The sequence below is a fragment of the Phalacrocorax aristotelis genome, chromosome 18, assembly GCF_949628215.1.
Source record: "Phalacrocorax aristotelis chromosome 18, bGulAri2.1, whole genome shotgun sequence".
Lineage (NCBI taxonomy): Eukaryota > Metazoa > Chordata > Aves > Suliformes > Phalacrocoracidae > Phalacrocorax > Phalacrocorax aristotelis.
The window spans coordinates 12072135-12098864 of NC_134293.1; the positions used below are offsets into that span (position 1 = coordinate 12072135).

Genomic DNA, 26730 nt, shown 5'->3' on the forward strand with positions numbered 1-26730 from the left:
GTCTCGCTTGTCTGGGGCGGGGGGAGGGGATGGAGCCGAGGAGGAGGAGGGGAAGGAACTGGTGAGCTCCCACCTCCTGGAAAGCTCAGCTCCAGAAAAGCAAGGGCTTCCTTTGAAATATTTCCTCAGGATTAACTGCCTCCCCTTCATCGCAGCGAGCTGCTAGAGCAGCACATGTTCTCGCTGCTGGGTCAGGCCCCCTCCCGCGGGGCCCACAGCCTTTGCCAACTCTTGGCTCAGTTTGTTGTTGATGAAATGAAAAAGATGCCCTTCCTTCAATTAATTCCGATATCTTCTTCCTTTCCCCTCGAGGCACAATAGCGGCTCTAACATCATAAATGATTTAGGAGCTGAGCCAGATGAAGACAAAGCTGATGGATGACAATTCTCTGTTTGGGCGATGTTTTCCTGCTGGAGATTTTTGGAAACAAATATATTTATCCTCATTCAAAAACGAAACGCAACCCCCATCCCGAATGACTTAGCCCGTGAGTCAGGGCACCAGCGCAGCGTGGCCGGACAGAGCCCGCAGCGTGGCTAGGAGGGATGCCAGCCCTGCGATGGAAGGATGAGCTGGAGCAGGCAGAGGAGCCTGGCTTTAAGTGGTTAAAATAATTTTTGCCCAGTTTGCCTTTAGGATGGAACCTCCTGAGCCTCCAGGTTGGCCACTGAAGCAACATCGTTGCCCTGGCTTTGGGCAAAATCCCCCAAACCAGAGGGAGAGCAGTTCTTCGGGGGGGTCCTGGGCAGCCCTGGGGGCAGCGAGTAGGATGGAGACCACAGGGCCCTCAGCAGCACCGCAGGCATGTGCTGCTGGAGGGTGGCCCTGGTCCAGATCGAAACCTATGGAAAATGGGCTGGGATTATCCAGTTATTAAGTCAACTATATTTAGAGTGACAGAGCATCACCACCACGAGAGCATGGGCTGGTCCTGAAATCGTGACTTTGGAGAAGTTTTCTTGGACTGGAACCTTTTACCGATCTCCGACAGAATAGAAAAGACCTCATTTAACTTAAGATCGCTTTTTTCCGGCGTGCACCCCATACCATCAAAGCTTCCCTGCGAAAAACCCACAACCTCCACCCCACACGAGCATCCCAGTGAGCGGCAATCTATTTTAAACCCAGAAGAAGCCATTTCAGGTGAGGCAGGAAATGCTGCTGTTGGAGAGCGGGTAGAAAACCCCCTCCCAGCAGACGCGAAGCTCCCCGGCCCCAGCACGCGCGGAGCACGATCCCGCAGACCACCCGCAGACGGCTGGAGCTACAGCGGCAACCCACGCTGTCTGGCTGGGGCTTCAGTTTGGTGTGCTCACGGAATGGCCGCAGATGGCGATTCCCATCGAGTTGTACAACTGAAAGCTGCTTGTGTAAGAGGCTTGCTTTGGGATACGCGGGTTGAAAGCTTTGCTTTAAGCACAAGGCAATCCAGGTGTAATTGCAGGAGCGAGTCCTGCCCACATTGCTCTCAGAGCACCTTCCAGACGCGAGATGGACCCCAGGGAGGGACAAGTGGGCAGGACGCAGCCCTGCTTACCACCCTGCCCGGTACGTGGGAGCTGTGTTTTCCCTCTAGCCCCTGAGCAGGGGAAATCATGATTTTTCTGAGACATCTCAGCTGCCGATCCCCAGGAGGATGCCACAGCGTTGGCCTCAGTGCAGGTCACCCACCTCAACCCTCCTCCAAGCTCGAGTGGTGGCGGCCCCATCTCCAGGGCTTCAAACCAGCCACCAGCACCTGCTCAGGGCAGCCTTGCCCCGGAGCCCTGGAGCACGGGGGGATGGTCCAGGGGAAGGATAGAGGGAGCATAAGGACACAGGGAGGATCAGGAGAAGGATGGAGGGAGTGTGGGGACTCAGGATCAGGGAGAGGGACTGAAGGAATGCTGGGACACAGGGAGGATCAGGGAGAGGGTGGAGGGAGCGCGGGGACACAGGGGGGATCAGGAGAAGGATAGAGCATGGGGAAGATGAGAATGGAGGGAGCGCAGGGACACAGGATCAGGGAGAGGGATGGAGAGAATGTGGGGACACAAGAAGGATCAGGGAGAGGCCTCTTACAGTGCCAACAAGTTATTTCAGCTGAGCCAAATGGCCCGTGGAGAAGCACCGTGTAACGGGGACGGCAGCAATTTGCGTGTCCCAAGGGGGTTTGGGAGAAGAAGTAGCGTTAACGCCACAGCGCAGAGAAAACACACAGCGTTTTCTTTAGGGCTCCCCTAGGATTTCTAAGGGAAGGCACTGTCAGGGTTTTATGGAACATTTTACACGAAGTGCTAATCACCACGGCAGCTGTTGAGGGCAGCAGCCTCAGGGCTCCTCCGGCACAGAGACCGCCTCTCCTGGGGCGGAACTGGCTGCCACCAGGGCTCACCACGGACGAGCAAGGGATTGGGGTGAACACTGGTGATGTATGGCTGCTTCACCCGTCAGGAACGGTGGTGCAGGACGGAGGTGTCTGGCCCAGAAAGGAGGAATAGGTGCAGAAGAGCTGGCATCCATCAAGGGGAATATGGTGGGTTATGGCGGACACCAAACATGCCGACCCGAAACCCCAGCTGTGCCCACACACAACTGATGCTCCAGGGTTAACAAGAGTCCCACAAAGAGCTCCTGTCTTGCCTAAGCCGCTAATGACCTCAACTAGCCGAACCCTCCGGAGGCTGGTAATGAGGAGGCAGTGACATACTTGTGGACCTTTATTTCTTGTGGTATGAACAACCTCCCCTCCCTAGGACTTGGCTACAAAAAGGTCCCCCCTCTTGTACATTTACTAGAGGTCACACGGAAGAACAAGGATGACAGTAACCCCACAGCTGATCAGTAAATAGGGAAGACCACTGCCCAAACACACACCTGGTGGCTTGGGAGATGCCCTAGCACAACTCTCTGGGCTGGCAGATGCAAGCCAGGTCTTCCAAGAGTCTTGCAGAGCAGAGCTGGTGTTTGGAGAGGTCTTTGCAGCTACTAAACATCTGTGTTCAGGTAGCTGCATCTCACCCCTGATATATTTACTCAAGCTGCATTAGTTCTGCAAAATAAGCCCAAAACACAACAGTTTTTAACTCAAACGTGGTCCAACACTAGGAATTTCTGGGAAGTCACATTCTCCCATCAGAAGCAGGAGTCAGAGTACAGGTCTTCCTAGCAAACATGTTTTTCCTGTTAACAGCTTCAAATCTTACAGCGTTGAGCATCTGGGCCTTCCAGCGCCACTAACCTTCACTCCAAATGGGAGTTAAATGGTGTCAAACGTGACCAAGAGAACAGAGGAGTGACTGAGCAGAGGAACTGTGGTGGGGACAGGACAAGCCCTTCTCACCAGGGGGAAGGGAGAGCACCCTTTCTCTAGCCTGTTTCTTAATGAAATCAAATCCCTAAGACTAACATCCCATAAGGATTTAGGAGGTATTGCTTGAAAATATGGTCAGGAAAGGAAGAAAAAAGTAATTTTGGAGACCTTGCTTGAAGACAGGTGCCCACCACTGACCTAAATATACAAAGATCCTCACCCAGAGTTTTCAATGCCTTAATGAGTCCATGTCTTTCCTCTACCATTCACTGAACAGCAAAATATATCACCAAGAATACAAAAAAACACATTTTTCTGGTGGAAGAAGGTAACAAGCAGGTGCCCTCCCAGCTCAGCTTGGTACTCGCCAGCTCCCACGGATGGGGCTGTAAAGGATGAAACACGTGGACGCGTCTTAGCTAGGAAGCAGCACTAGCAGCCCAGAAGATCAGTTCTTGCCGTGAGCACGGCCTGGCTCACCCCGCAGCAGCTCTCAAGACAGGCCATGACGCAGCGTGGTCGCGCCCCGTCCTGCTGGGACACCCGGCACAGCGAGCTCAGCCTCCAGCCAGATACAACCACACAGCATGGGCACCTTGGGGCTGAGAGTCCCACGGCTGGACTTTGGTGATGCAATGCACGCAAAGCTGCAGTGTCATCGTGTCAGGTTTCTGTCGGAGGAAGACGGACAGATTGCTTGAAAACATCCTCTCTCTCCCCAGGGCTTGCTGGTGCCACCTGTGTCAGGCTCGCCATTGGCCTGAGGAAGCCTGGTGACTACTTCTGACCACCGCCAACCTCCATTCAGTGCTTCGCAGAGAGGAGCCAGGTGACCGACATGTTAGGGCAGCCTCCCATCAGCCAAGCCCTCTCCATCATCTATGCGTACACAGATGCTCTCCCTTCCACTCCAAGTGCTATCAAGAAAAAAAGACATTCTGCAATGTTTGTGCTTTTGATCTCCTTAAAATCCCTTTAGCATCCCCTCTTACAAAGTCTCCTACAGCAATGACAACAAAGGCGCTCTAGGGAAAATGACTTTATTCTCTTTCTTCTTTCGAAACGGTTTTTACAGTTTAAGAAATGAGCATCCTTTTTAAAAAAAACAACCACAATCTCAGTAACAGTCCTATCCACAGTGCCACAGGTGCTGGGCATCGCAGGCGTATGGACCTCGCCATTATGCTGGGAGTGTTGTGAACACCTCTGATCTGTGCTCCTGGAGCTCAGCGGGAGAACACCACCTCCCAAGCACAGCTGTGCTTTAATTCCCACCAGCAGCTGACACCTCTGGATCTAAACTAAAGCCCCTTCTGTAGCTGGTTTGGTCAGGCTCCTCGGCTGATGGGCTTCAGCTGGAGTAGGTCAAGCCACTGCACAGCAGACTGAGGTAACGGGGGAGCGCCGTTGTCCTCTGCCCTCCCACCTCCCACACCACAGCCCCTTCACCCCAAAAGGCCAGACGGGCACAGGGAAGGAGCCCGAGAGCAACCAGCGCTGCCTCGTGCCTTGGGGCTGCAAAAGGGGGAAGCCGCTGGCAGAGGCGCGGAGGCCAGCCGGGAAGCGGCAGCGCGACGGTCTGGTTCAGCCGCTTGGCCACCGAAGGCACAGCCGAACACTGGGGTCTGCACCGAGCCTTTGCACTGGGGACTGTGGCCCACGCGGATGTTGCATAAACAGAAAGGGAAAGCTCATCGGCACACGAAAGCGGGGATTTTCCCAACAGAAAATAGCCCAAGCCCCCCTCTCATTTAAATGCAATTTTCCAGCCAGGCTGCAGCGCCTCCAAACAGAGTCCCAGGCACGGCCCAGGGTCTCCAAGAGCAACACCCGCGGACGTGCCGCTGGACCTGGCGCCTAGATGCCACCTCTCCAAACTAAAAGAGCTGGTTTCTTGACACTAGAGATGTCAACTGGATTCAGTTTTCATTTACATCAGATTACCACCTCCACTCGAAACAGCTGACTTGCCCGGGTGGAGCGAAGGCAGGCACCCGCTGACACCCACACCTGCTGGCTCCCCATGGCATGTCCTCACCAGCAGCAGGACACTGGACACAGCAGGAGCCTAATGGGGCTTTAAATAATTATTTTACATACAATAAGCCCTGAATTCAGGGCTGCTGGGGGAGTGGGATAAAACTACTCAGAAAATATTCATTGCCAAACCCATGAAGTTGGAAAATATTCAGAGAGATAGCAGAGGTTGCAGACAATATTAAGAGTGGTGGTGTTAATTCTACTGTTCCCAAGCTTCAACTTCTTGGGGTCGAGGTCTTCATAGGAATTGGCACCAGTGTTTAAAATACATACATCTTTGTTACTGTCTGTACAATGATACTGCCCGCAGGGCTCAGGCTTTTAGAAGCAGATCCTTCTGTGGTCCCACCTGCACAGACCCAACCAGCCTGCGGCGCTGAGATCCCCCTGGCACTTATCCTTACGGACGCGCAACGTTTTGCTGCCAAGCTGGATGCCAGCATGTGCCGGGCTCTCCTTGCAGCAGGGCACAGAAGCCAAATGCTCCCCCTCCACATCTGACTCCAAACACTCTCTGCTGTGGAGAGCACAGCCCCTGCCTCCCTCATCATGCTGCCGGTTACGATAAATTGCTGGCATGCACCAGTTGTGATTTATCTTGAGATAGAGAGCATTATAAATATTTTCATCCAAGAAGCCCTAAAAACAGGAAGGAAGGGTTAAATAAAGGCTTTACCCTCCTTGTCAATATCAAACATGAGAAAAATCCAGGTAAACAGATTCAAAAATCAGTGTTAGCCTAGAAATGGAGACCAAAACTCAGGAGCCAGCCAGCCCAGAGCTCTGCAAGCCCCAGCCTAACCTCAGCACCCAGAGATGTCTCTCACTTTATTCTTCCGCTGGTATCTTACGTCCAAGGGATCGAATCCCCTTTCTCTGGACCCAAACAGCGCCCAGCGAGGAGTTCTGGCTGTGTAATCAGCCGCTGTGAAAGTCTTGGACCTGCCGCTCCTCTCGTGCTCTTGCACCAGCTCCTGGAAGCGGTCGTAGTTGATCCAGGTGTACCACTCGCCATTGATGTTGAACTGGAAGGAAGAGAGACGTGTTACTGAGCCAGGGAGCAATGAGGAGTCCTAAATACCACATTTATGCTCAGACAAGCTGGGTGCATACTAAACTGGTTATCCAGCTGTAGTCTTAATTTTCTAGCCACATTAAGATCCAGGGTAAAACCATCCAGAAGCCAATGTGGGATACCTGCTTTAATAGAAAAAAAGAAATTCAGGTGGACAAACACCTAGAACTTACTGTTCTGAGCCACAACATTTCTTCCATGGGGTTTGACAACACACACAGATACAGGATGGCCATTTTTCTCACGGTTTTAGTCATTTAGCGCCGTCTACCAGCAGATAATGTGGGTTTGACTGTTGGGTGCTTTGCTGGACCCTTCAAAGTACCAGATCCTACCACCACTTCAGCCCCACTTTGCCAGGAGGAACGCTTCCACGGTGCATCCCAAAGCCTTCCCAGCCGTGTCTGTACTTGCCAGGTGTCACTTATACCTGAAAGACCTTGGCTGGGGGAACTGGAAGAGTCCTGGAGAAAACGTGTAAATTTGAGAGCGATGCCCGGGTACCCCTTGATGAAGGGACCTTAGTGTCAAGCAAAGCCCCTGTTCTGAGCATGTGACACCGGCTCTAGCGCAGTCACAGCCTGGCAAAATGGTATGGGAGCAACACCAGAGCTGTGTGCTGTGGTGAATGGGATGGATTTGGGTGATTCTTGAAAGGGGCAAGAGGCCTGTGTCTGGGAACAGGGGAAGACAAAAAGGTTTAGTGGCATGAATCCTCTTTCCATGTGAGAATTTTAAGAATTGCTTATTTTGACAAGCTGAAGCTGCATTTGTCTAGCGGACCTGCTTTGCTAATTTAGCAACAGCCCTGACTGAATCCTCAATTAGGATTTATCTGAGCTAAGAGCTTATTATGCACTTCATCCAAAAAAAAAAAAAAAAAAAAAAAAAAAGGAAACCAGACTGACTCCCCGCTTTTTTCAAAAACCTGATGGCTACACATTTAAAATGGCACTTGACTTTCTGCCCAAGAGCTAAAAGCGTTTTTGGTTGGAAGAACTGCTGACACTTGCAAAATTTTGCAGTCAGACATTGCTAATGCTAATCTATTGCTGCCTGCGTGATTACAGTGAATTCTTGCAGGAGTCATCCTCGGCACAGAGCAGAGATGGGAGACTGCAGAGTCATAGCAGTGCGGAACAAGTCTCGCTGTAAACAAACGCGCCCAATGCTCGCTCTTCATACGCTAAGGCGGAGGCCACGTTTCACCGAGGCGACACGTCCTTCCCAGTGCGCACGGCCACAAGCAAAGCAATAGCAGAGGAGACAACGTGTCACCTGTAAAGCAGCAGGTCCCAAACAGGATCCGGGCTCAAAGAGACCCAAACTTCCCTCAACGCGTGTGGAGGCGCTGACAAGTTAACACCATGTGTAAGGCTCCCTGCTCCCCCCAGATTTGGTTCACTAACAGTCAGCAAATTCTCACACAAATTAAGGGCAAAAATCCCCAACCCACAGGAACCAGCAAAGCCTCTAACACACGTGGCACATGGGAGAGCTGTTTAGCACACGAGCTGCTGCGCTTATTCCCACGATGGGTGCGGAGCACTCCTAACACGTTGGATGGGTCCCTAGACAGCCTTGAGGCCAACTACGAGAATCCTAGCAGCGAACAAAAGAGCTTCCAAGAGGGTACGGACTGCAGCCACCACCCCAACCCAGACGTAGGCACCCGCCTCTCCAGAATCCTCAAAGGTAGGAACTGCACGAATCAGTGTCCTGTTGCCTGCAGGAGATACTGAGAACTGTTTCTAGACTGTTTCTAGAAGTGCTTCTCAGACCACTGCTGTGTCAAGCCCGTCACCAGTGATGCAGCAGCTGGACTCACAACTGGTTTTGTTGGCAATGGGTGGGTGGAAACCCACCATCCTGCGAACAGGCCGGCATCACAGCTCGTGCTTTCATCCACAGCAGCTTCAACATCAGTATAACACTGCCACTGCCCAGCCGAGGGCAGAAGCTGTCTTGTACAGGGACAAGAGTCAGACATGAATTGCTGCGACATGGTCAGATGGCTTCCCGCTTTTTAGAAGCAAACAATTTTGTTTCCCCCTGTATCATACCATGGCTGTACCCCTCCCCACCGGCTGTTCTTCCATGGAGTTAGCGACCTTTGATGAGGCTAGCAGCAGAAGGAAATAAAACCGACTATCTCCCAACACCAGTCCCAAAAAGCCCCCGTCACCTGGAGCTGGGCAGCAAAGCTTTCAGAGGCCACCGGAGGAAGCGCATAGTGGAGCAAGCAAGGATGCAGCTGGCCTGAAGGACGCATGCCCAGACCCGCTGGCTTTTGGGCTGTGCTCAGGAGCAAGGTGGGATGCCGAGAGGTGGCTTGGGGAGCGGCTGGAAGGGACCTCTGCCCTCTCCTCCCCTCATCGCTCCCTCCTCTTAGCATAAAGCCCTACGTACGCTTTCCTGGGAATAAAACCACTCCCTTGCGGGACAAAACCCTCTGGGCTTGTGTTGCTCTGTATCCTGAACTTTGGCTAGGTCACCAAAGTGAGATTTTAAGCTATTTAATTTTGACTCCAATTGACCGTGCAGCCCCTGACCCAGTGGGGCTCTTAAGGCTGGGAGCCGCCTGCTGCAGACTAAGGCGACGATACCGTTCCCACCAGAACAACCATATGAAGTCTGCCTGGGTTTCATTACAAAAGCAGATTAAATACTATTAAATATTTTCAGTGCTGCAATAGCACAGCTATAAAACACGAAGCAATGGGAGCAATCCTTTAAGTGTGTCACGGAAAGCAGTTACTTCTGCTGAGAAATAGGAAACAGACAAACATGGGGCGGGGGAGAACAGCCTCAATCGCCCACCAGATTTACAGATTGGATTTTAACAGTTTTGTGATTATTCCATAGATAACAAAAGATTTAAGACTCAAAATAGTTTCACAACATCCATATAACAGACACGCCAATGCTAAACACCAGTGTTATTTCAGACTAATGCAGTCAGGTTTTTTTATTGTATTTTTCACTACCTGGTTAAGCCTTTTATGGTGATAAATACATTGACAAAAGACAAATGGCTTAAACCTTCCCCTCTTTTCTTTTATTTAAGCCAGCATCATTAAAAAAAAAAAAAGTAATACACCTCCTTTGGCTGGCTCTGAAGCCAGGCTGTGATGTCTGGAAAGGCAAACTCGCCCCCCCCGAAGGATTTGCTCGAGCAGCAAGAGGACACGGGAGCCAGCACACGCTCTCCCCTCAGAGCTCGTGCTCCCAGGCTCTCCGAGCTCTGGTCCCCAAGCTCCGGTCCCTACGGTCCCACCACCGATCGCTCCCTACGGACACGGCCCTGGTGCACAGCAACGCAAAACCTGCCTGACCTCTGCAGATCCTGCAGCCAGGGCAAGGAGCACTACCCTGAGCAGGCATTAACGCTGGGAAAACGAGGAGCAAAGGACATGAGGGGAAACTTGTAACGGCCTTCAAGCCCAGAAAAGCAGACCTAGGTGTGATGCTGGACCACCAGCGGGGACTTTTGTCAAGGGATTACACACCTCTGCCAGGAGTGGCGTGGCTGGGCCCAGGGGGCCCACAGGGAAGTGGTGCGAGAGGACAGAGCTATGTGCCTGGGTTGTGCTGTCCATGGGCATGGCCGGTCCCTAAAACTATAGCAAAACTTATATATATATATATATGTGTATATATATTTTCACACCCACTGCCAGGACTAAAATGGAGAGCCAAGTTACTTGGGAGCATCAACAGAGCATGGCTAACACCTCCCTTTTCTCTTATAACTCACAAGAGTGGATACGAACAGGAAATTTCTTAAAATTATCTTTTGTAGCAGGTTTACAGCTGCTCCGACTGCAGAAAGAGAAGCTTCTTGCTACAGAAACCCATCAGCATTCATGAAGGAGAAGAGCTGCGCTACATATTTCTTTTCTTATCAACGTATTTGCATAAGCAATTTTTTTGGGGGGTAAACACATATGCATATATTGAGGACAATATAGTAGTATAATTTACTACATTCCTCCAGACATGCATAATTGCTGAGAAATAAACACAGGGTTTATACGAAGGGATAAAATATAGAAGAGAGGCAGAGATGGTGACACATGAAACGTTAACACTGAAAAATGGAAGACAGCCAAAAATCAATTAGTTTGTCCTAACAAGGATAATGTTATATTTTCTTCAGAGAAAAACACACTGAAATAAGGAGGCTCCTCTTAGAATCATAGAATCGTTTAGGTTGGAGAAGACCTTTAAGATCACCAAGTCCAACCACTCTTCATCCACTCACTCTGGTCTTTCTCTTAAGAAAGAAAAAACAAACCCCACCTTGATGTGTTTTCAGGAAAGGACTAAATAGTATGGGCTACATAAGAAAATAAAGCAGACCAGTGGGGCAAAGCCTGCTGCAGCTCCTTGCAGACTTCATCCTCGCAGAGCAAGCCCTGGGCTGGAAGGCCAGAGTCCATCCCTGATGGCAGGAGGACCCACGGGAAACCTCTCTCCGATACGCTGTGTTGCAACGCCAGCATCCCCGAGGAGTGGAGGGAAGACTGGGAAGAGAAAGCAGAGCTTTGGGTCTTGAAACAGCTGCTCTTTAATTACTCGAGGACATGAAGTCTAGCAAATAGATACTTCCCCAGGCAGATGCACAATCATTTATTTAATGGTTAAATAAAACTACACATAAAACTGCTGTAAAGACCACACACACACACACACACACACACACAAATCAGTCGGCTTTAAGCAGGGAACGCAGCGCACGGTTTAGTCGCAGAGATGCACAGAAACCGGTGTAGCATCATACAGGAGGGCAGGCAGAGCCCACTGCCCCTCTGATGGCTTTTCTAGTTATGATTTCCAGCATTTTAAAACCTGGCTTTGCCAAACGTTTCAGTTGACACTTATTTTGGTTTGGACATAACACAAGACGTTAATGGAGCCCTTTGCAAAAGCAAGTCTCGGCAACTCAGCTTTTATAACCCGCAGGTCTGATGCTTCCCAGTCCACACTTTTATGCCCCATCCCAGAAAAACAAGTTAAACCCAGCTGCCAGCTCTGCTCTTAGACATTCAGAAATGACTAAGCCTTCTCCCTGCGTGAGTGTTAAAATCCCAGCAAGCGGCACAAGCCGACAGCTCACGCAAGGGCTCTGCGCTGCCGGGGTGCCCCGCTCCCCACCCCCTCTCCCCGCGGAGCGGCTGGACCCAGCACCGTCCGCGCAGCCCCCTCCCGGCTGTCACCCGCAAGCCAGCCCCCACGTGCCAAGGGCAACGCTGCGCCGTGGCTTTGGTGGCCCAGGGCTGCAAGATGTACTCGGTGTTGCAAGCAGGGGGTTGTTCCCCACCGCCACCGCCCCCACCCCCCCACCCCAAAAATAAACCCCAAAACCAAGCACCACATAAACATCGAAAAACCCAAACACAACCAAAAAACCTCCCCAAAACCCCCAAAATAATTTTGTGCACAAAGACTTTTTTGGTTTTTTTAAGGTATGTAATGCAAAAATTACAGTCCCTGCACCGCCTGAACATTTAAACACACAGAGGGATTTTAAAAAACCCCACTACACTCCATTCATATTATTTCCTGAGAATAAAACTTATCTTTGGAGAAGCAGCCAGGATATCCTCAGTCTGTTTTTCACTGGCTTCCCTTGAAATATTTTCTTTGCTGAGCTTAAACATATTCTTTTGCTATTAAGGAAAAGCATTGTTCTGGGGAAATGGAGTGTTGTTTTGCGCACAGGTCTTAAGCAGATTTATTTCTTTTTAATTCCACACTTATATATCTCTGGTCCTGAAACTCAAAAACTTGTTTCCAAGTACCCGCACAGCCTCCGGCCAGCTGTGCAGGCTGTGTAGCTCAGGTTGGGTGAGTTCAGAGCTCACAGGGTCACTGACAACCACTCGTCCCACACGGGCACGCTACAGGGCTTATATTAAAAGTATTTTGAGAAAAAAAATATCTGTAGTAGAAACGCCCCTCTCCTCAGAGCCCCTGGCAGCAGACGGAACAACTCAGCAGCATCAGAACACTGCAGCCTTCGTCAACCTGCAGTGGTGTATGTGAATATCCACATATGTATAGATGAATACGAAAATAAATCCATCCCAGCTACTTTTTATGCTGGCCACACCTGGCTATGTGGAGTTAACACCCATCATCCCTTTTACTTCCTCTTACATTTTTATTGTCACCAAAGATACCAAGGGACGCTTACAGACCCCAGCTCTGCTGCAGCGTATCGGCCCTACAGGAACAGCGCAAAGCTTGCAGAGAATGGCACTGCGAACCACATCCACACATTTGGTGGGGTAGTGTACACACCTGGACCTTCTATAACAGACGGACAGAAGTCCAATGAACTGTCTAGACCGTGCAGCTGGGCTCTTGCAGGCTGCAGGAACTGAAATACCGCAGCAGCCGAGGCCGTGCACGAAGCCATGGCTGACTTGCCAGCCTTTAGCATTCCCCTTCTGAAAAATAAAATCCCATCTTCCCGCTCCACTTCACTTCCCAAGGTCTCTTGGCTTAGAAGCATTTAAGACTGCTGGTACCTGACACAGGAGATGTCTGAGTAGAGGGTAATGCCGTGTCAGAGGTGTTACTTGGGGTTTAGTTACCGCCGCAGATTGGCAGCGCGGCAGCTTTTCTATGGTCAACCACTTCTCTGGGTGCAACATCAAACAGGCAGCTGGAAAAGTGATCTTGGTGGCTCCAATCCTGAGCGCCTTCATCTGAATTTGAAGACAGCCCATCATTGCAATAAACAAAACAGCTTTTACACTTTCACACAGGGTATTATTAAACAGATCATATAATGGGAGTGCAAAGCACTTACATTACGCAACTGCCAGGACTATCTTCACCACCTGCCAGTATGAAGCTCTCCAAGTCAAACAAATAATTCGTTGAATTATTACACACAGTTTCTCACCTAATTAAGGCTCACAATTATTTAGGGCTCCTTTTGTTCGACAGTGGAAGTGGCTGAACTGGGGTCACTCAGGAGAAGAAGAAGAAATACTGTAGATAAATTAATCTTAACAGGGTCATACTGCTTGTCAAAAAGCTAAAAAACCTCTTCTTTTTGATTACCAGTTGTAACCTCAGGCTTTAGGAGGAAGAAATTAAGATTAAGCTGGTTATTAAGTTACAAGAAGGTAATAACCAATCCAGCAGGACACCAGGCACACAGAAGCGAGCGTCTCACTACATCCCGTGTCCGTGGGGCTAAACGAAAATCTGCACAGTGACACCAAGCCGGGGAATAACCGCGCTTTAAACCCCTCAGCAACTCTGCAGACAGTATCTGCGAGCTGTTACCAGCACCAAAAGTTTCCATCAATTTCAGACGGAAACAAAAAGTAGCCTTGTAGTTATACATTCAGTGACTTATTTCAGTCTCATGAGCATTCAGATACGTTGAAGTAGATGAAACGCCTTCCAAAACTGGCAGCTAGAATGCCTGGGAACGGGGTTCGCTATTGTGTTTTCCAAGAGACAAACAAAAAGGAGACCCCAAACCAGCACCGACCCGACCTGTGCGCTGCTGGGTGGGCACAGGCCCTCACCAGTGCTGTGTGGCCCTATGCCCGTGGGACCGTTCCTCTGCAACTCGTTAACTTCTATTTATTATATCTAATGCTGCATGAGTTATTCTAAAGAAAAGATTCATTACTGAAGATTTGTTTCTTAATCCCTACCCGCTGCAGAGCGGCACATCTCGCCTGCCAATTAAGCCAGGGGTACATCCAGACAGTTTTAATTCCGATGGATGAAAAACGGATTACTTTAGCACAACTGTGATCTTCTTTTAATAACTAACAGATCAAGCAAAGCAAAGCCACCTTCCTATTTGGAAGGAGACAACGGAAAGAGAAAAAACCTTCAGGAAACATACTGAACATACTGACGCCTGCACTAAGGCTGTTCTTTGGCTACTGAGACACCCTGTCCTCAGCTGCAGAGTAACCCCATCCCCTGCGTCTGCTGCACACGGGGATGTTGTACCTATTTGGTGACCTTTAACACGAAGCAGCAACCCAAGTCTGTTTTTCCCCTTGCACTGTAATGCTGTCACAGGTAACTGATGGGCAAGCAGGCAGAGAGCGTGATCCAAATTCTGGATCGCAAGGACAGCTCACGCTCTCCAAATGATTTGGAAGGCAGGAAGGAAACAAAATGTGATGGACTATTTTTCTCTAATATAACCCTTGTTAGCTGATCTGCAGCTGGTAGTTAAGTGCTTCCTTTTCCTCCCTAAATATAGATGAAATGCTCAGCATGGAACAGCTTCAATGCCTTTCACCCAACCTCTCAAGCCTTCTGCAAGTGCAGCCAGGACGCACATGAAGCCTTTCCATCCCATCCAAGCCCCCACAGTACAGACGTGGGTGGTGCTGGAGAATCCAGTGGGAAGGAAAAGGCCAACTCCCTCTTTGCTGGGAAGATTTTTTGGTTGATGGAGAGCGACGAGCAGCTTTCGCCAGGCTATCTCCCCCCAGCTCATCTCAGTTCAAACTACCCATGACACCTGCCTTGGAGGCACCCTGTGTACTCTCAGCACTGCATTTTAGTTATGGGAAATGGAATGATTACAGGGACCTTCCTAAAAGCATCTGCCTTGAGTCATTTAGTGGATGCCAGGCTCACCGTGCCGTGCTGAAGAACACAACGCTAACCCAGACCATGTCAACCAAGGAAATAATCCAACTGGTGAGGCAAGGGACGTCTGGGTCACAGGACTGCATCAGCACCACAGGGAACACCTTGATCCTGGGTGTGGACTCAGATCTGCTCGTGGAACTCAGGCATATCCATTTATTAAGGCAAAAAAAGAACATCAGCCACTTTTCTGAGCCCGCCAGCCGTTCATTTCACCCTGTTAACCAAGACCTCCAAAGCCAGCAAAAAGGGACAGGATTTCAGGACCATTCCCTGTGCTATGCATGGCTAACTGACACGGAAATCAATGCCAGCATCCCAGGGAAGAGGCAGGCACGCTCACACTTACTAGCAGACTTACTAAGGGCCAGGCTGAGCAGCAGCACACGGCACATACTGCACTAACGAGAAACTCACGGCTGTAAAGCAACAAGGAGAACATGGCTTGCAAAAGCAAGGTAGATATTTAAATGAATATAATAGGAGATAATTGGCAGGCAAATGTTTCAACCCAATGGATCGGGTGGTAAATATGCATAAAGCAAATACAACAACGTGGGGCAGAGGGTTTTATTCTAGAAATTACCAAGATTCTCATTTTCATTCAAAAAATCTTTGCTGCAAGGCAGCTGCAGCACATTCCCCTTTCTTAGGCACTTGTTATAGTCATCTTGAGGACATATTTATTGTTACAACCCAGGAAAAGCAGCCACCTAAGATTAGTCTCTGAAAAAGGTTACTTGAATTAACTGTTAAATTATAAAGTTGCCACTGTCTCAGTATCTCAGCCAATTAGTTCAAAAGCACCGTAATAAATTGGTTTTTTTGTACCATGGTGTTTATAGGATTTGCTACAAAGCAACTATAATTACTCAAGAATGCAGCACTATGGTTAAAGAAAAGAACCAAAGAGGATGGAGCCAAAACACACCGGGTACCTCCCGAGGAGAGGTGGAAGCCACACGTGGGGGGCGGATGCAGAAGAGGCAGGGAAGCGGAGCTCTCCCACCCGTGGGAGCCCAGATCAAGCCAAAGCAGGGCTGCACTCAACCCTGCTGTCCTGGCTTGTCCCTCAGGCTCACAAAGCTGATACCCAGTCGGTCCCCCCCAGAAAGTGGAAATACCAAGAGCCAATGGTTTTTCACATTGCAATGAGGGTGTGGAGGCGTTCTCTGTGTTATTTTTTAGGACTTCGTGAAGGGTAACTGGAAAACAGACTTCAGTTTATGAGACTTTTTAAGCTCTCTGAGGATAGCGCAAGAGTGCCAGATCCAAAGCTCTCGAGGTTAAGGGGGATACGTGTCACTTCCCGAGACTCACCAAGTCCTGAAGGCTGTCACAGGCACCTCACCTGTGACTGCAGGGAGAACCTCAGACACCAGGAACCCAGTTCTGGTCAGCAGGCAAAAAAAAAAGGGGGGGGATGTGTGTGTGGGAAGAGACTTGGAAGCCTAATGGTAGATTTTTAAGACAATGAAGTACCCAAAAATGCAACAGCTCCAATCTCTATATCACCTCTTCATTTCCCGAGAAAACAATACCAGACATACAAACTGCAGTTTCCTCTACCTAAAATCCCTTTTTCTACCCAAATCCTTGGCCTTAAGAGACTTCAGAGCCTAAATCCTAAACTATTACTCATCGGGTGAGCAGGTGCCAATCAATGTTTCTGCACAAGTCAAGGAGCAGGGGCTGTGCAAGCACGTGCATTATTTCTCTGACATTTCCAGACTCTCTCGTACAGGCTGGCATTTCAATATTGGTGTGTAAAATTATTAATGTGAGTGTTGTTTGAACACCTCAAAAAGCAGACCTAGAAGAGCCCGGTGGAATAAATCACATTTCCTGATGATTTTTATTACTGTCTTCCTGCAACTCCTTAACTTTTTAAAGAAACCTTCGATTTTGCACTTACTCACTACAGTTTGATTGTTCCCAGAGTACAGGTTTTCTGAGAATAATATACACTGACAAATTTTATTCTCCACTGGAGCCTGAAATTCAGAATTAAACGTAATAGAAATAAATTTATTTTTTATTAGTTATTTTAGTACCAAGTATAGATTGTTTCCAAAACACAACACCTCCTAATGGCTTTAGAAAGCAAAGCAGCTGTTGAATTCCTCCTGGGCCAGTATCAATCTATCCTTGTTACTAAGTGTGTTACTTAAATTATGCATCAATAAGTTAGGTGGCAATCTGTTCCCTTTTTTTCTCTGGGCCCTTCACCTTCGAACGGAAAAGGATATTTTGCATTCAAGGATTTGCTCGGGCACAGTTGCCAGTGGCAACGACCGAGACCGAGACTGTAAATGAAGCAACTTTAAGGTGAGTTAACACAAAAATAGGGCCAGGCATCCCATTGCCCTCTGCTCTGTTCCCGTAAAGCCACAAATCGCAAAAGCAAGCAACTGTCTTGCAAGCGTGCAGACATTTTCAACGAGTTTCTGATTATTTTCAAACATGGGTTTAAAATATTTTGTATCTTTTGCAAGTGGTGATTTTAACCAGTTGTTCCCTGTGCGTACTGTGAACCACCTCGCGTGGGAAGCCCTGCACCACCACTCGCTACAGTCAGCTCCCATTTAAGCAGGGGACACGAGAGTGCTCGTGACTTCAGCAAACACAAGCGAAGAATACACAAAGAGCAAAATCGCCAGTTAGCCTAAGTACCTGCTCTATCAGTTACCCAGCTAGCATGTTGTTATACATTTTTGTTATCTTTCTATTAAGCTTTTCTGAAGCTCAGAAAGCCAGATTGTACTTGATATTTTTTATACCCTCCACCCTTTAATTATTTTTTTTTATATTTTACTGCCTTTTCGAAATGTGTCGATGGTATTTACGAAGGAAACCGAGTTTCAAACAAAACATTTTACACACACACAGAGGCTGCTGAGGCACCCCAGTCGCATAAAGGAATGTTGGACTGGCATCAGAAGGCAGCACCTCGTCTCCATCACGTGTGATTGCTCCAGCTGCTTAATTTGTCCTGCAAAACAGTTTTGCAGAAAGGCAGCTCCAGTTCGAAAGGAAAGCATCCTGTGTTATCATTCACATATCAATGTCTTTTACCGAAGTTATTTCTCCAAAGGAAGAAAAATACATCATCTTAACTCTGGTTGAAAGGAAGGAGGTCTACAGTTCTGGTAGGTATCACAAAGATCCAAAGAGGAAAAACACAACCCTAGCCTATCCGGGTGTAACTTCCTCACCGAACTGTCTGTACCACTGAAAGCTGTCATGAAAAAAACAGAAACAAGACAAAACCAGCTGACCCACCTCAACAAGACTTATTTTTGCCTTCCTCAAAATGCAAAACAGTGAGTGTGACAAAGCACAGGAGATTTTGCACCAAACTCCTACCGGGGCCGTTAAATCCTTCTTGCCCGGATTGCCAGGGCAGTGCTGTGGCTTATCACGACCAGCTGCAACCTGCCGCAGCTTCAGTAACTACTCCGCAGCGTGCTCTGCAATACATGCTATGCATTGGGTTTTTTGCTCCCCAAAAAGTATCCAGCTAGCTCTAGAGAGAAAGTGTGTTGGAACAAGTCAGTTGTGCAGCACTTCCAAGGAGAAGATACAGCGCCTGGTGTCACAACCTGGCAGTCTCACCTTCTTGTGAGCTATCAGGAGGCAGTTCGAGTGCTCGTGCTCGCACGCGATTTCGTAGTCGGGGAGGAGGTCGGCCAGCTCCTGGACGAAACGCACCACCTCCTCGTGCCAGGGGACGTTGGCCATGGTGAGGTTGCTGGCCGAACTTTCACCGCAGTACGTCACGCCCTGAAAAGAAACACGGAAACTGTCACCGTCAGCTTATCCCTTCACAAGCTCAGGGCAGCACCGGCACATCAGCCGCAGCAAACCCTGAAAACAGTCGGTTTTGTCCCCCCTTCGTCCTGTATCTTATAGAAAGTTAACAAATTTGGAGACTGTGTCAAAAATCGGTCTCTCCCTCAGTGACACATCACCAAGGCTTCCCCAGCAGTAACACACAGGTTAGTCTTTATCCTGGAAAGTAGCTTTGAAGGCATTCAGAATAGAGGATGCTTGTGCTCCTGAGCTACCTAGGGATCTCCAAAAAGGTCCACTTTGCTGTGAAATGTGATATACCCAGAAAAAAGTCCCACAAACAACCAGTGCAGCAAGTCAGCGTGACATTTCCAGAGATAACTGTGCCTCAGAGGTACAGACATTTCCCCTTCCAAGCCAGGGCTGTGATTTTGGCTACTGTCCTCTAGTATCTATACAAATCTCATTCCAGGCCCTTGTAAAACCATCCTACACACCTCCTCCCTAACTGTGCCTGGGGAAGCTCCCCTAGCTGCACAGTGCCGGCTCTCCCTGCTTCCAGCTGTTCAATTTAATTATGAGAGAATTAAAACCACCTATTTTAGCTGCAGGCAATTGCTGTAACTGCCCCAGATCAAGCGCATTTTGGCAGCCAGGACAAAAAGACAGTCCCCGCGCACCAAAACCCACTTTCTGTCTTCCCCGTGGTGCCCATACAACAAGACCCAGGCAACTGTAACCTGGGGTGCCATGAATGTCGATAATATCGGATATTTTGATTAAAACGCTCAGTTCTCTTCACATGATTGTTTGGATATTGAGATCTCAAGGTTCTTCCCAACTACTGGCCATTTTATAGGAAAAAATAAGATCCTCCCCATGTTGGTGTGAGAAACGGGCATTTGCACAGCATTACACATCCACGCACAGGTGGGCTGGGCAGAGTCTCACCGGGCAGCGGTGCCCAGGCGGAGCACCGACAGACATGTGGCTCCTTCGGAGAGAGGTGTAGGTGTAGATGCTGGCAGGGTAGCTGCACCCTGAGCCCAGAGACAGCAGATTTCTTTTAAACATCTTTCCAAAGTAAAGGGGGGAAAAAAACACCCTGCAAATGTACAAATCACCCTTCTTTTCTGTGCGTGCACAAAGCGCGTGACTCCTGAGAGCACAAAGAGCAAAATCACTAAAATAAAAATTAAATAGTGAAAAAGTGGAACAAAGGGTATCTCTGTGAGCCTTGAGGTCTTCTGAAGACGAGTAATCCTTGCTGATCTTAGCTAGATCTAGATAAAGCTTACATTAGATCTAATCTAAGCTAATTTTAGGTTCAAATCAGAGGGATGAATTGGGCTTTAAAGGTACAGAACTGGTGGCACAAGACCATGCGAATTCATGTCACCCATTCCCTTCTCTAAGACCTTTCCTAACCAGAAGCAACTGTGTATGAATGCAAGCACCTTCACTGGGGGCAAAAACAGAGTTCCACCAGAAATAACTGTGCTTTGCTTCTGCCCCTCTGCTCCTCTAAGCTGTTTTTCTGCAGTAGCCAAACACCTAATGATCCTTAACAAAGCTGCCAGGGCAACACCTCTGGGAGGGATGTGCTCTTACCCTCTTTTTTCTGCCTGGAAAAAGGGAGACAAAGATTTGCACAGGGCCATGGGAGAAGCTGTGGGGGAGGAAGGACAGCAGCCCTGGACAGCATTGTGATACTGCTGAAACCTCACCTTCCTAATCCAGCCGCTTCACTCCGCTCTGCTCCTCCCCACGGCAGCACTGCTCCTCTGACTTCCAGTTAGGACAAGACTTACAAAACTGTAAGAAAATTCCAAGACTAGAGGGTGGTGCTGCCCTTTGCTGTTCATTCAGCCCTTGCAAGTCAGAAGCACCCCAGTCGCTCAGCAATGAGCTCGCTGTTTAGAGGCAACCACGGCACAGAGCGTGAGAGCTGGTCTGCTGCTGGCTCTGCGACTACCTCGGTTCCACCGAGACCCTCGACGCCAGCATGCAAGGATGAACCTGAAGCCTCATGTGGCCAAGCATTTCTAGAAACCAGGTGGAGAACTCTGCTTAACTTTGTCCATCTAGCTGAAGAAACACAACCACCGCTTTCCAAGACTATTCTTTAATTCTCTGGCTTGGTATCAGCAGCTCTGCTCGTGCAAAGGTCTGCAAGGCTGTTCCCCAAGTGCCTGCTGGGTGGTGGCAGCATTTTGAGGGAGATATTGAGTTCCTCCCTGCCTTTCCCCCCAGACCTCAACTACAGGAGAAGACAGCTACAGAGAATGCTGGGCATTCAGTGCTCCGGACCCTTGTTAAAAATAAATAAATAGACGGGTACCCCTCCAGATATCAGGAGCCATGAGCTAGGTACAAAAGCAACACTGGCACAATCAAGCCAGTGCAAACACGGTCAGTAAACACACAGATTATTTTTCAGGGCTGAGTAAACGAGCAAACGCCCCAAAATATAAAGGCATTTGTAAAAACTCCCCCAGCTCATCTCACCTCACTATCTGTTGCTTAAATTAATTCTGTAAATACTGGGACCTGTTTGGAAAAAGTCCACCTCTGCCTGCGCCTCCCGCACACACAGAGGGAGGGTGAAAATCCAGGCTTAAGTTGGTGCTGTAGAGAAACTCTTATTGTTTACTCATGAGTAGAATTGACTTGATGACATTAAAAAGCAGCTTGTGTTGCTTTGGTCAAAGGCCACCAGAACAATCGCGGAATTTCTATAATCCTACCACTCCGCAGAGTCTGTGCTGCTTTGTGAAATGCCGAGAGCTGAAGTAATCGCCCCAGAATGAACGTCTGCAGGAAACATCGAGGGATTCTTTTTATAAGATTGATTTGCACTGATTGCAGATCTCCCACCCAACGCCGTCTGCCAGCTGAAAGGCCAGCACCATCGCTCACGCGCCCCCACAGCCCCCATTGCTCCTGATCTCCCCTGGCTTGGCAGAACTAAAGGTCGCTCAGTGCTGGCACATTGTATCTGCACCTAAAAACCGCCCAGCCTCCGGAGTGGGAAGGACCCAGCACGTGCAGGCTGACATGAGGAGCACTACAAGCATCCTTTGGGCAGAGCACGGAGAGAAGTTTCCCACCGCACATCAGCCTGCAAAGCTCTGTAGGTCACTGGTGTGAACAGGCTGGAGCAGAGCCTTTGGGGAAACAGCTTTTCTGATCTTTTTCTGGAAGAACACTCTAATTGCTAATTTAGAAGTGACACTGTTCAAAAGATGCCTTCATCTAAGATTTAATTGTATTAAGTCAGCAGAGATACTGGGTTCTTGCTCCAGCTCCCTTCCCAACCACGAGACACGGCAAACAGACCTAAGGAGAGCACGTCAGAGCGGGACGCATGTTCCTGCTGTGCTCTACACAAAGCCAAGGCACAAGCCTGCTGCCTCGGGTGATCTACTTGCCACGGAAGCTGAGGTCCTCCAGCTCACGGCAATACCCACCCCTTGCAGCAGCCAGCTCCACTGGTCAGCGAGTGCCCCCCGCAAGTTCTACACCCCGCTCCACCCAACTTCAGCTGCATCATTTTGAGATCAGCGGCTCTTAATTTGGAGATCTGATCTCTTGAATGTCCCGAATTACTGAGTCTTAGCCATGACCTCAAATTCGCTACTGCCTTGCTTACTTTTTAATTAAGTTAGTAAAATTGTCATAGATTAGCTCAGCAGTACGTGGCTTGCTGAGATGTGTTTTTGCTTTTCCTTTCCAGATAAAATTCATTAAAGGCTCATCCAACGGGCTTAGCTTGTGGTATCGCAAGACAGATTACAAACCCACCACCACCCAAAAGGGCAAACTCATACGAGAAACAGCTTTCCTTCCAGACCAAAGCCCACCTCCTCTGTACCTCTCCAGGAGGTTTCATCACCTTTGCTCTTTGGCTGAGCTGTTTTATTCCAGTCACAAAATCCCATCAAGCATCAGCCTTTAAAACAGAGCACACACAATTTTACGGGTGATTATGTTTTGCATTCTCATGTTTTTCCTCTGTGAAGGATAATTCTACTTCTTTTAAATGGCATTTGCATCCACGCTATGCTTATGGCACCCAGTCCCGGGTGATGCCGCACTCCCAAGACCTAAGTCACCTACGTTGAAGTTGACACGCCACGTCCAGCAACAGAGGCAGAACCTTTGCAAACACTTAAAATTAGAGCAAGGTGAACCACACAGTGCTTAAATAGGGCTACAAGAGAAACAGACTCATACTGATTAGAAACTGTACAAGTTTTGGAAGCAATTACTTTCTTGCTGGTAAATTTATGAGGGACTCCCTCTATTAATCTGCCCAAGCAAAGGATATTAGAGCTGCACGCTGTAGCTCTGAGCCGGTGTGGAAACGGGTTGACTGCGCAGACCTGCAGACAAGTCAGGGAGTGCTGAACGGGGAAGTACATTAATTTTTTAGCCCTGCTCGCTCTGAAAGTCTGAAAAAGATTTTAAGTGTTCTTATATTAGAGCAGCCAGCCTCGCAAATAGTAGGATATGCATCTCCAATGTTCAGCTGTATAGACGCAGCTCCGTATAGCAATATTTTCCCTGCGTTCATTATACAGATTATGATTTGAGCAGCATGAAAAATGTATGACTACAGAGGGGGAAAATTCTTAGGAAGATACAACATGACTCACTCTTTTAATAAACTTCAAAGATATCATTTACAAGCAAAGAAAGCACAGAGGCAAATGGAATAACTAAGTGCTCGGATGGCTGATTAATTCACAAGCACAAATCAATGAAAATCAGCTTAGCAGCGCACCGACTGAAAGCACATCAGCTTGCAACTTCCCAAACTTCTTAAACCTTGAGTTAATTAACAGTGCTGATACCACTTTAAAAATGTGAACAGTTGATTAGGGCGGTCATGTTATATTTTTCAGTAATACGTGAAGACAGTTATTAAGACATCAAGTTTAAAAAAGGAAACCATTCTATTGTACACCCCAGCTCTCACACCAACTTCCCTGCAGTAGCAACACTGACGATGCTGCCTCTTAATTAATCTTTAATAAGGGTGCTTTTAGCAGCTTAATCATGCCACATAGCTCTGGCCAAATGCCTTGAAACACAGAAGCCTTTTCAACAGCATCTCGGCTATCCTTGGTTATGCCGGTGCAAATCCGGAGCAACCGCGCCGGGCGTGCTCTGGATTTCCACGCTGCTCTAACAGAGCCAAGCGTGCACAACTGTGTTTAAGCAACACCTTGTGCCAAGATGATTGTCGCTGCAGCAAGAAGCACAAGAAGCACATTTCTCCCACCGCGATCTGGCTCCTTGACGGAGATCTCGACAGCCAGCAATCATTTTAATCCGCAGGGCTAAGAAGGAAAGATTACTGGGGAACTAAATATGACAGCGCTTTGTTTCTCAACTCTGAAACTCCAGGCTTCCCAACTTAATTACCGAACAAGAGAATTTTCTTAACTCCTAGCCCACAAATTATAAATTTGTTTAATTGAGGCTCATGTGAATTAACAGAAGAACAAAGTGTCGGCCAAGCTGCTGAGTGACAGAGCCACTGTTTAAAAACTGGGGCAGCCCTGACCCAAGACAAATATAAAAAGCCTCAAATGACATGTTGATAGATTGCACTCTCTGTAATAAAAATGCTTATGATCCGAGCATCAGCATTGTCTAAATTATATACACAAGCTCTCATGCACGTCTACTCCTCGCTGGAGTGGATGCTGGCTCACTGGTTGTTTTTAATAATTGCTTTCAAGTTGATTGAACAAAGGACATGGGTTTATTTATGTCAGTTAAATCTGAAAAGCAGGAATGGAAATGGTTAGTTACATAGCAAAACCCCCAATATTTAGCACCAGCTCTCCAGACGCAGCACACGTATGGCTACATGCAGATCGGTGCTACAGCGGCCCATAAATCTTCAGCAGCTCCCTTGAAGTCAAAGGAACTCCTCCTGTTAAAGCTAAACTCTGAAATGCTGGTTGCAGCCTTTCTTTCCAGCTCTTCAAAATAAGCCACACAGATATCAAGGCAGAAACGACCACTGTTAAATCCCTCACCTCCCTGCTCCTTATGCTCTGTTAAAGAGAGACTAGAAAGAGGGAGGCGGGAGGAACAGACAGGCTGAAAGGCAGGAGGTGGCCGTTCGGCCAGTGACCTGCTTTGCTGTGACCCACTCCTACCCTGCCCTGGTTTCCCCAGCTGCAAAACACAGTACATGGTGCTAGCCCTTCTCCTGCGAGCCAGCACTCGGAGCCACAGATAGAAAGTTATTATTTACAGGCTGTTAATGAGCACAGCAACACTGGGCATCACACACAACCAGTCTCCATATGCTCTTTATTTTCTACAGCTTCCCTTGGTCATATCTAAAAGCCCCACAAGCCTAATGCAATTTCCACACCCTGTGCTTCCCACTTATTTTGGATACTAACCTTTACTGAAATTAAAAAAAAAAACAACAAACAAAAAACCAAACACACCAAAAAAAAACCCCACACCAACAAAAAAGATGAGAACAACCCATTTTAGCCTGGATTTTCATCAGGCTTACGTGTGCACCCAAGCCAATGCTGGACTGCAGAAATTCTGCCTCAGTTTCAGAAAGGTATCTGTATCAACACAGGTCTGGACAAAAGACTGACTTTTTGATGAAACGGTGTGGCAGGGTCACCTGAGAATTCAGAATGTAATCATTCACCTACGTTTGCCATGAAACTTGTTATCAAGGCTCACCATGTAGTCACAGCATGGAAAAACCCACTGATGTCAATCTGAACTCCTCAGACACATCCATCAGTAACTTGTAACCTTTAGCTGGATCAACAGAAATAGCAAGCTGGGTGCCCGCCTCTGTCACCCGCAGGTGCTAGTAAGGACAGACGGAGCCTTCAGCAGAGGCTTCTCAGGACGCAGCCAGAGGCAGCTTTCCATAGCAGCCCAGGGTGACCGGGATTTATCCAGCAGAGCCAGAGCTGAGCCCTCGGGTGCCTGACTGCCCCGCAGCTCCCCAGCACGATGGGGAGGTGGTGCGGCACCATCACCAGCCCCACGCAGCCCTGCCACTGCCTACCTGGTCACCTTGGAGCATCCACACCTCGTGTCTTGTCCTTGGGAAACACAGGCAGGCTGGTAGACCCATGGCTCACAGTTTAGAAAGAACAGTCAGTGGTCAGTGAGTGGTTTGGGTTTGTTTTTTTTCCAGGCATGGAAATCATACGTTGCTTGGATTTATTTTATAGCAGGCACTAGGACAGGAAATTTTTAAGTTCACCTCTTCATCTAAATGCAGACTGGAATGGCAGCAAGACTCTGAATAGCTTTTTGACAAGCGGGGGCAATCGCCTCTTGCTGCATGCAATTAAAAACTCATTAAAACTGAGCTCATTTTCCTCATTATTTTAAGCAGTTAAACAATCTTTACTGTTTAATATGACAGGACTGAGAAGGCTAGGACAGATGCTTCCCTCTGGTCCTTTGTTCCAGACATTTACTTGCTTGTTTTAGTTTCGTGGCAAAGCTTCAGACGCCAAGAGCGGGAGCTGCAGTCCCAGAAAATCGTCCTTACTCTGCCGGACGCTGAGCCCAGTGCGAGGCTGCCGCGCTGGCGCCGGAGCTGCAGAACAATCACCAGGGACAAGTGCTTTCAAGTGGCTGAAAACTGATTTCATGACGGCTCGAGGAAATCCAGTGCAGTGCCACGACTCTCGTCTCTGCTCTGCCCAAGTCCTGCCCTGAGACAGCGCGCTGTGGTTCGAACAGCCCTCAAACAAAGGACAAGCCAGGCGGGCTTTTCTTTTTCCCTTTTTATTATTATCCCTTTATTTATTTATTTATTATTATTATCCCTTTATTTCCCTTTCAGCAAATAAAGACCACTTCCCCAGGGCT

At 48.5% G+C, this 26730-nt stretch overlaps 1 protein-coding gene across 4 annotated transcripts in view; it reads right to left on the bottom strand.

Annotated features, from left to right (window-relative positions):
* Positions 1-4076: 4076 nt before the first annotated feature.
* The window catches only part of LOC142066269 (S-adenosyl-L-methionine-dependent tRNA 4-demethylwyosine synthase TYW1-like), a 108670-nt gene continuing 86016 nt past the window's right edge, over positions 4077-26730 (bottom strand). For 2 of the 4 annotated variants that reach the window (XM_075113543.1, XM_075113544.1), the window contains exons 15-17: positions 18670-18837; positions 6161-6358; positions 4078-4210 (exon numbers count right to left, since the gene is read on the bottom strand). In XM_075113543.1, coding sequence (XP_074969644.1) covers positions 4169-4210; positions 6161-6358; positions 18670-18837 — 408 coding nt within the window. In that variant the 3' untranslated portion in view covers positions 4078-4168. Of the gene's footprint in view, positions 4211-4317; positions 6359-18669; positions 18838-26730 lie in introns of those variants that run through there. The other 2 variants (XM_075113541.1, XM_075113542.1) reach the window with 2 other exon arrangements.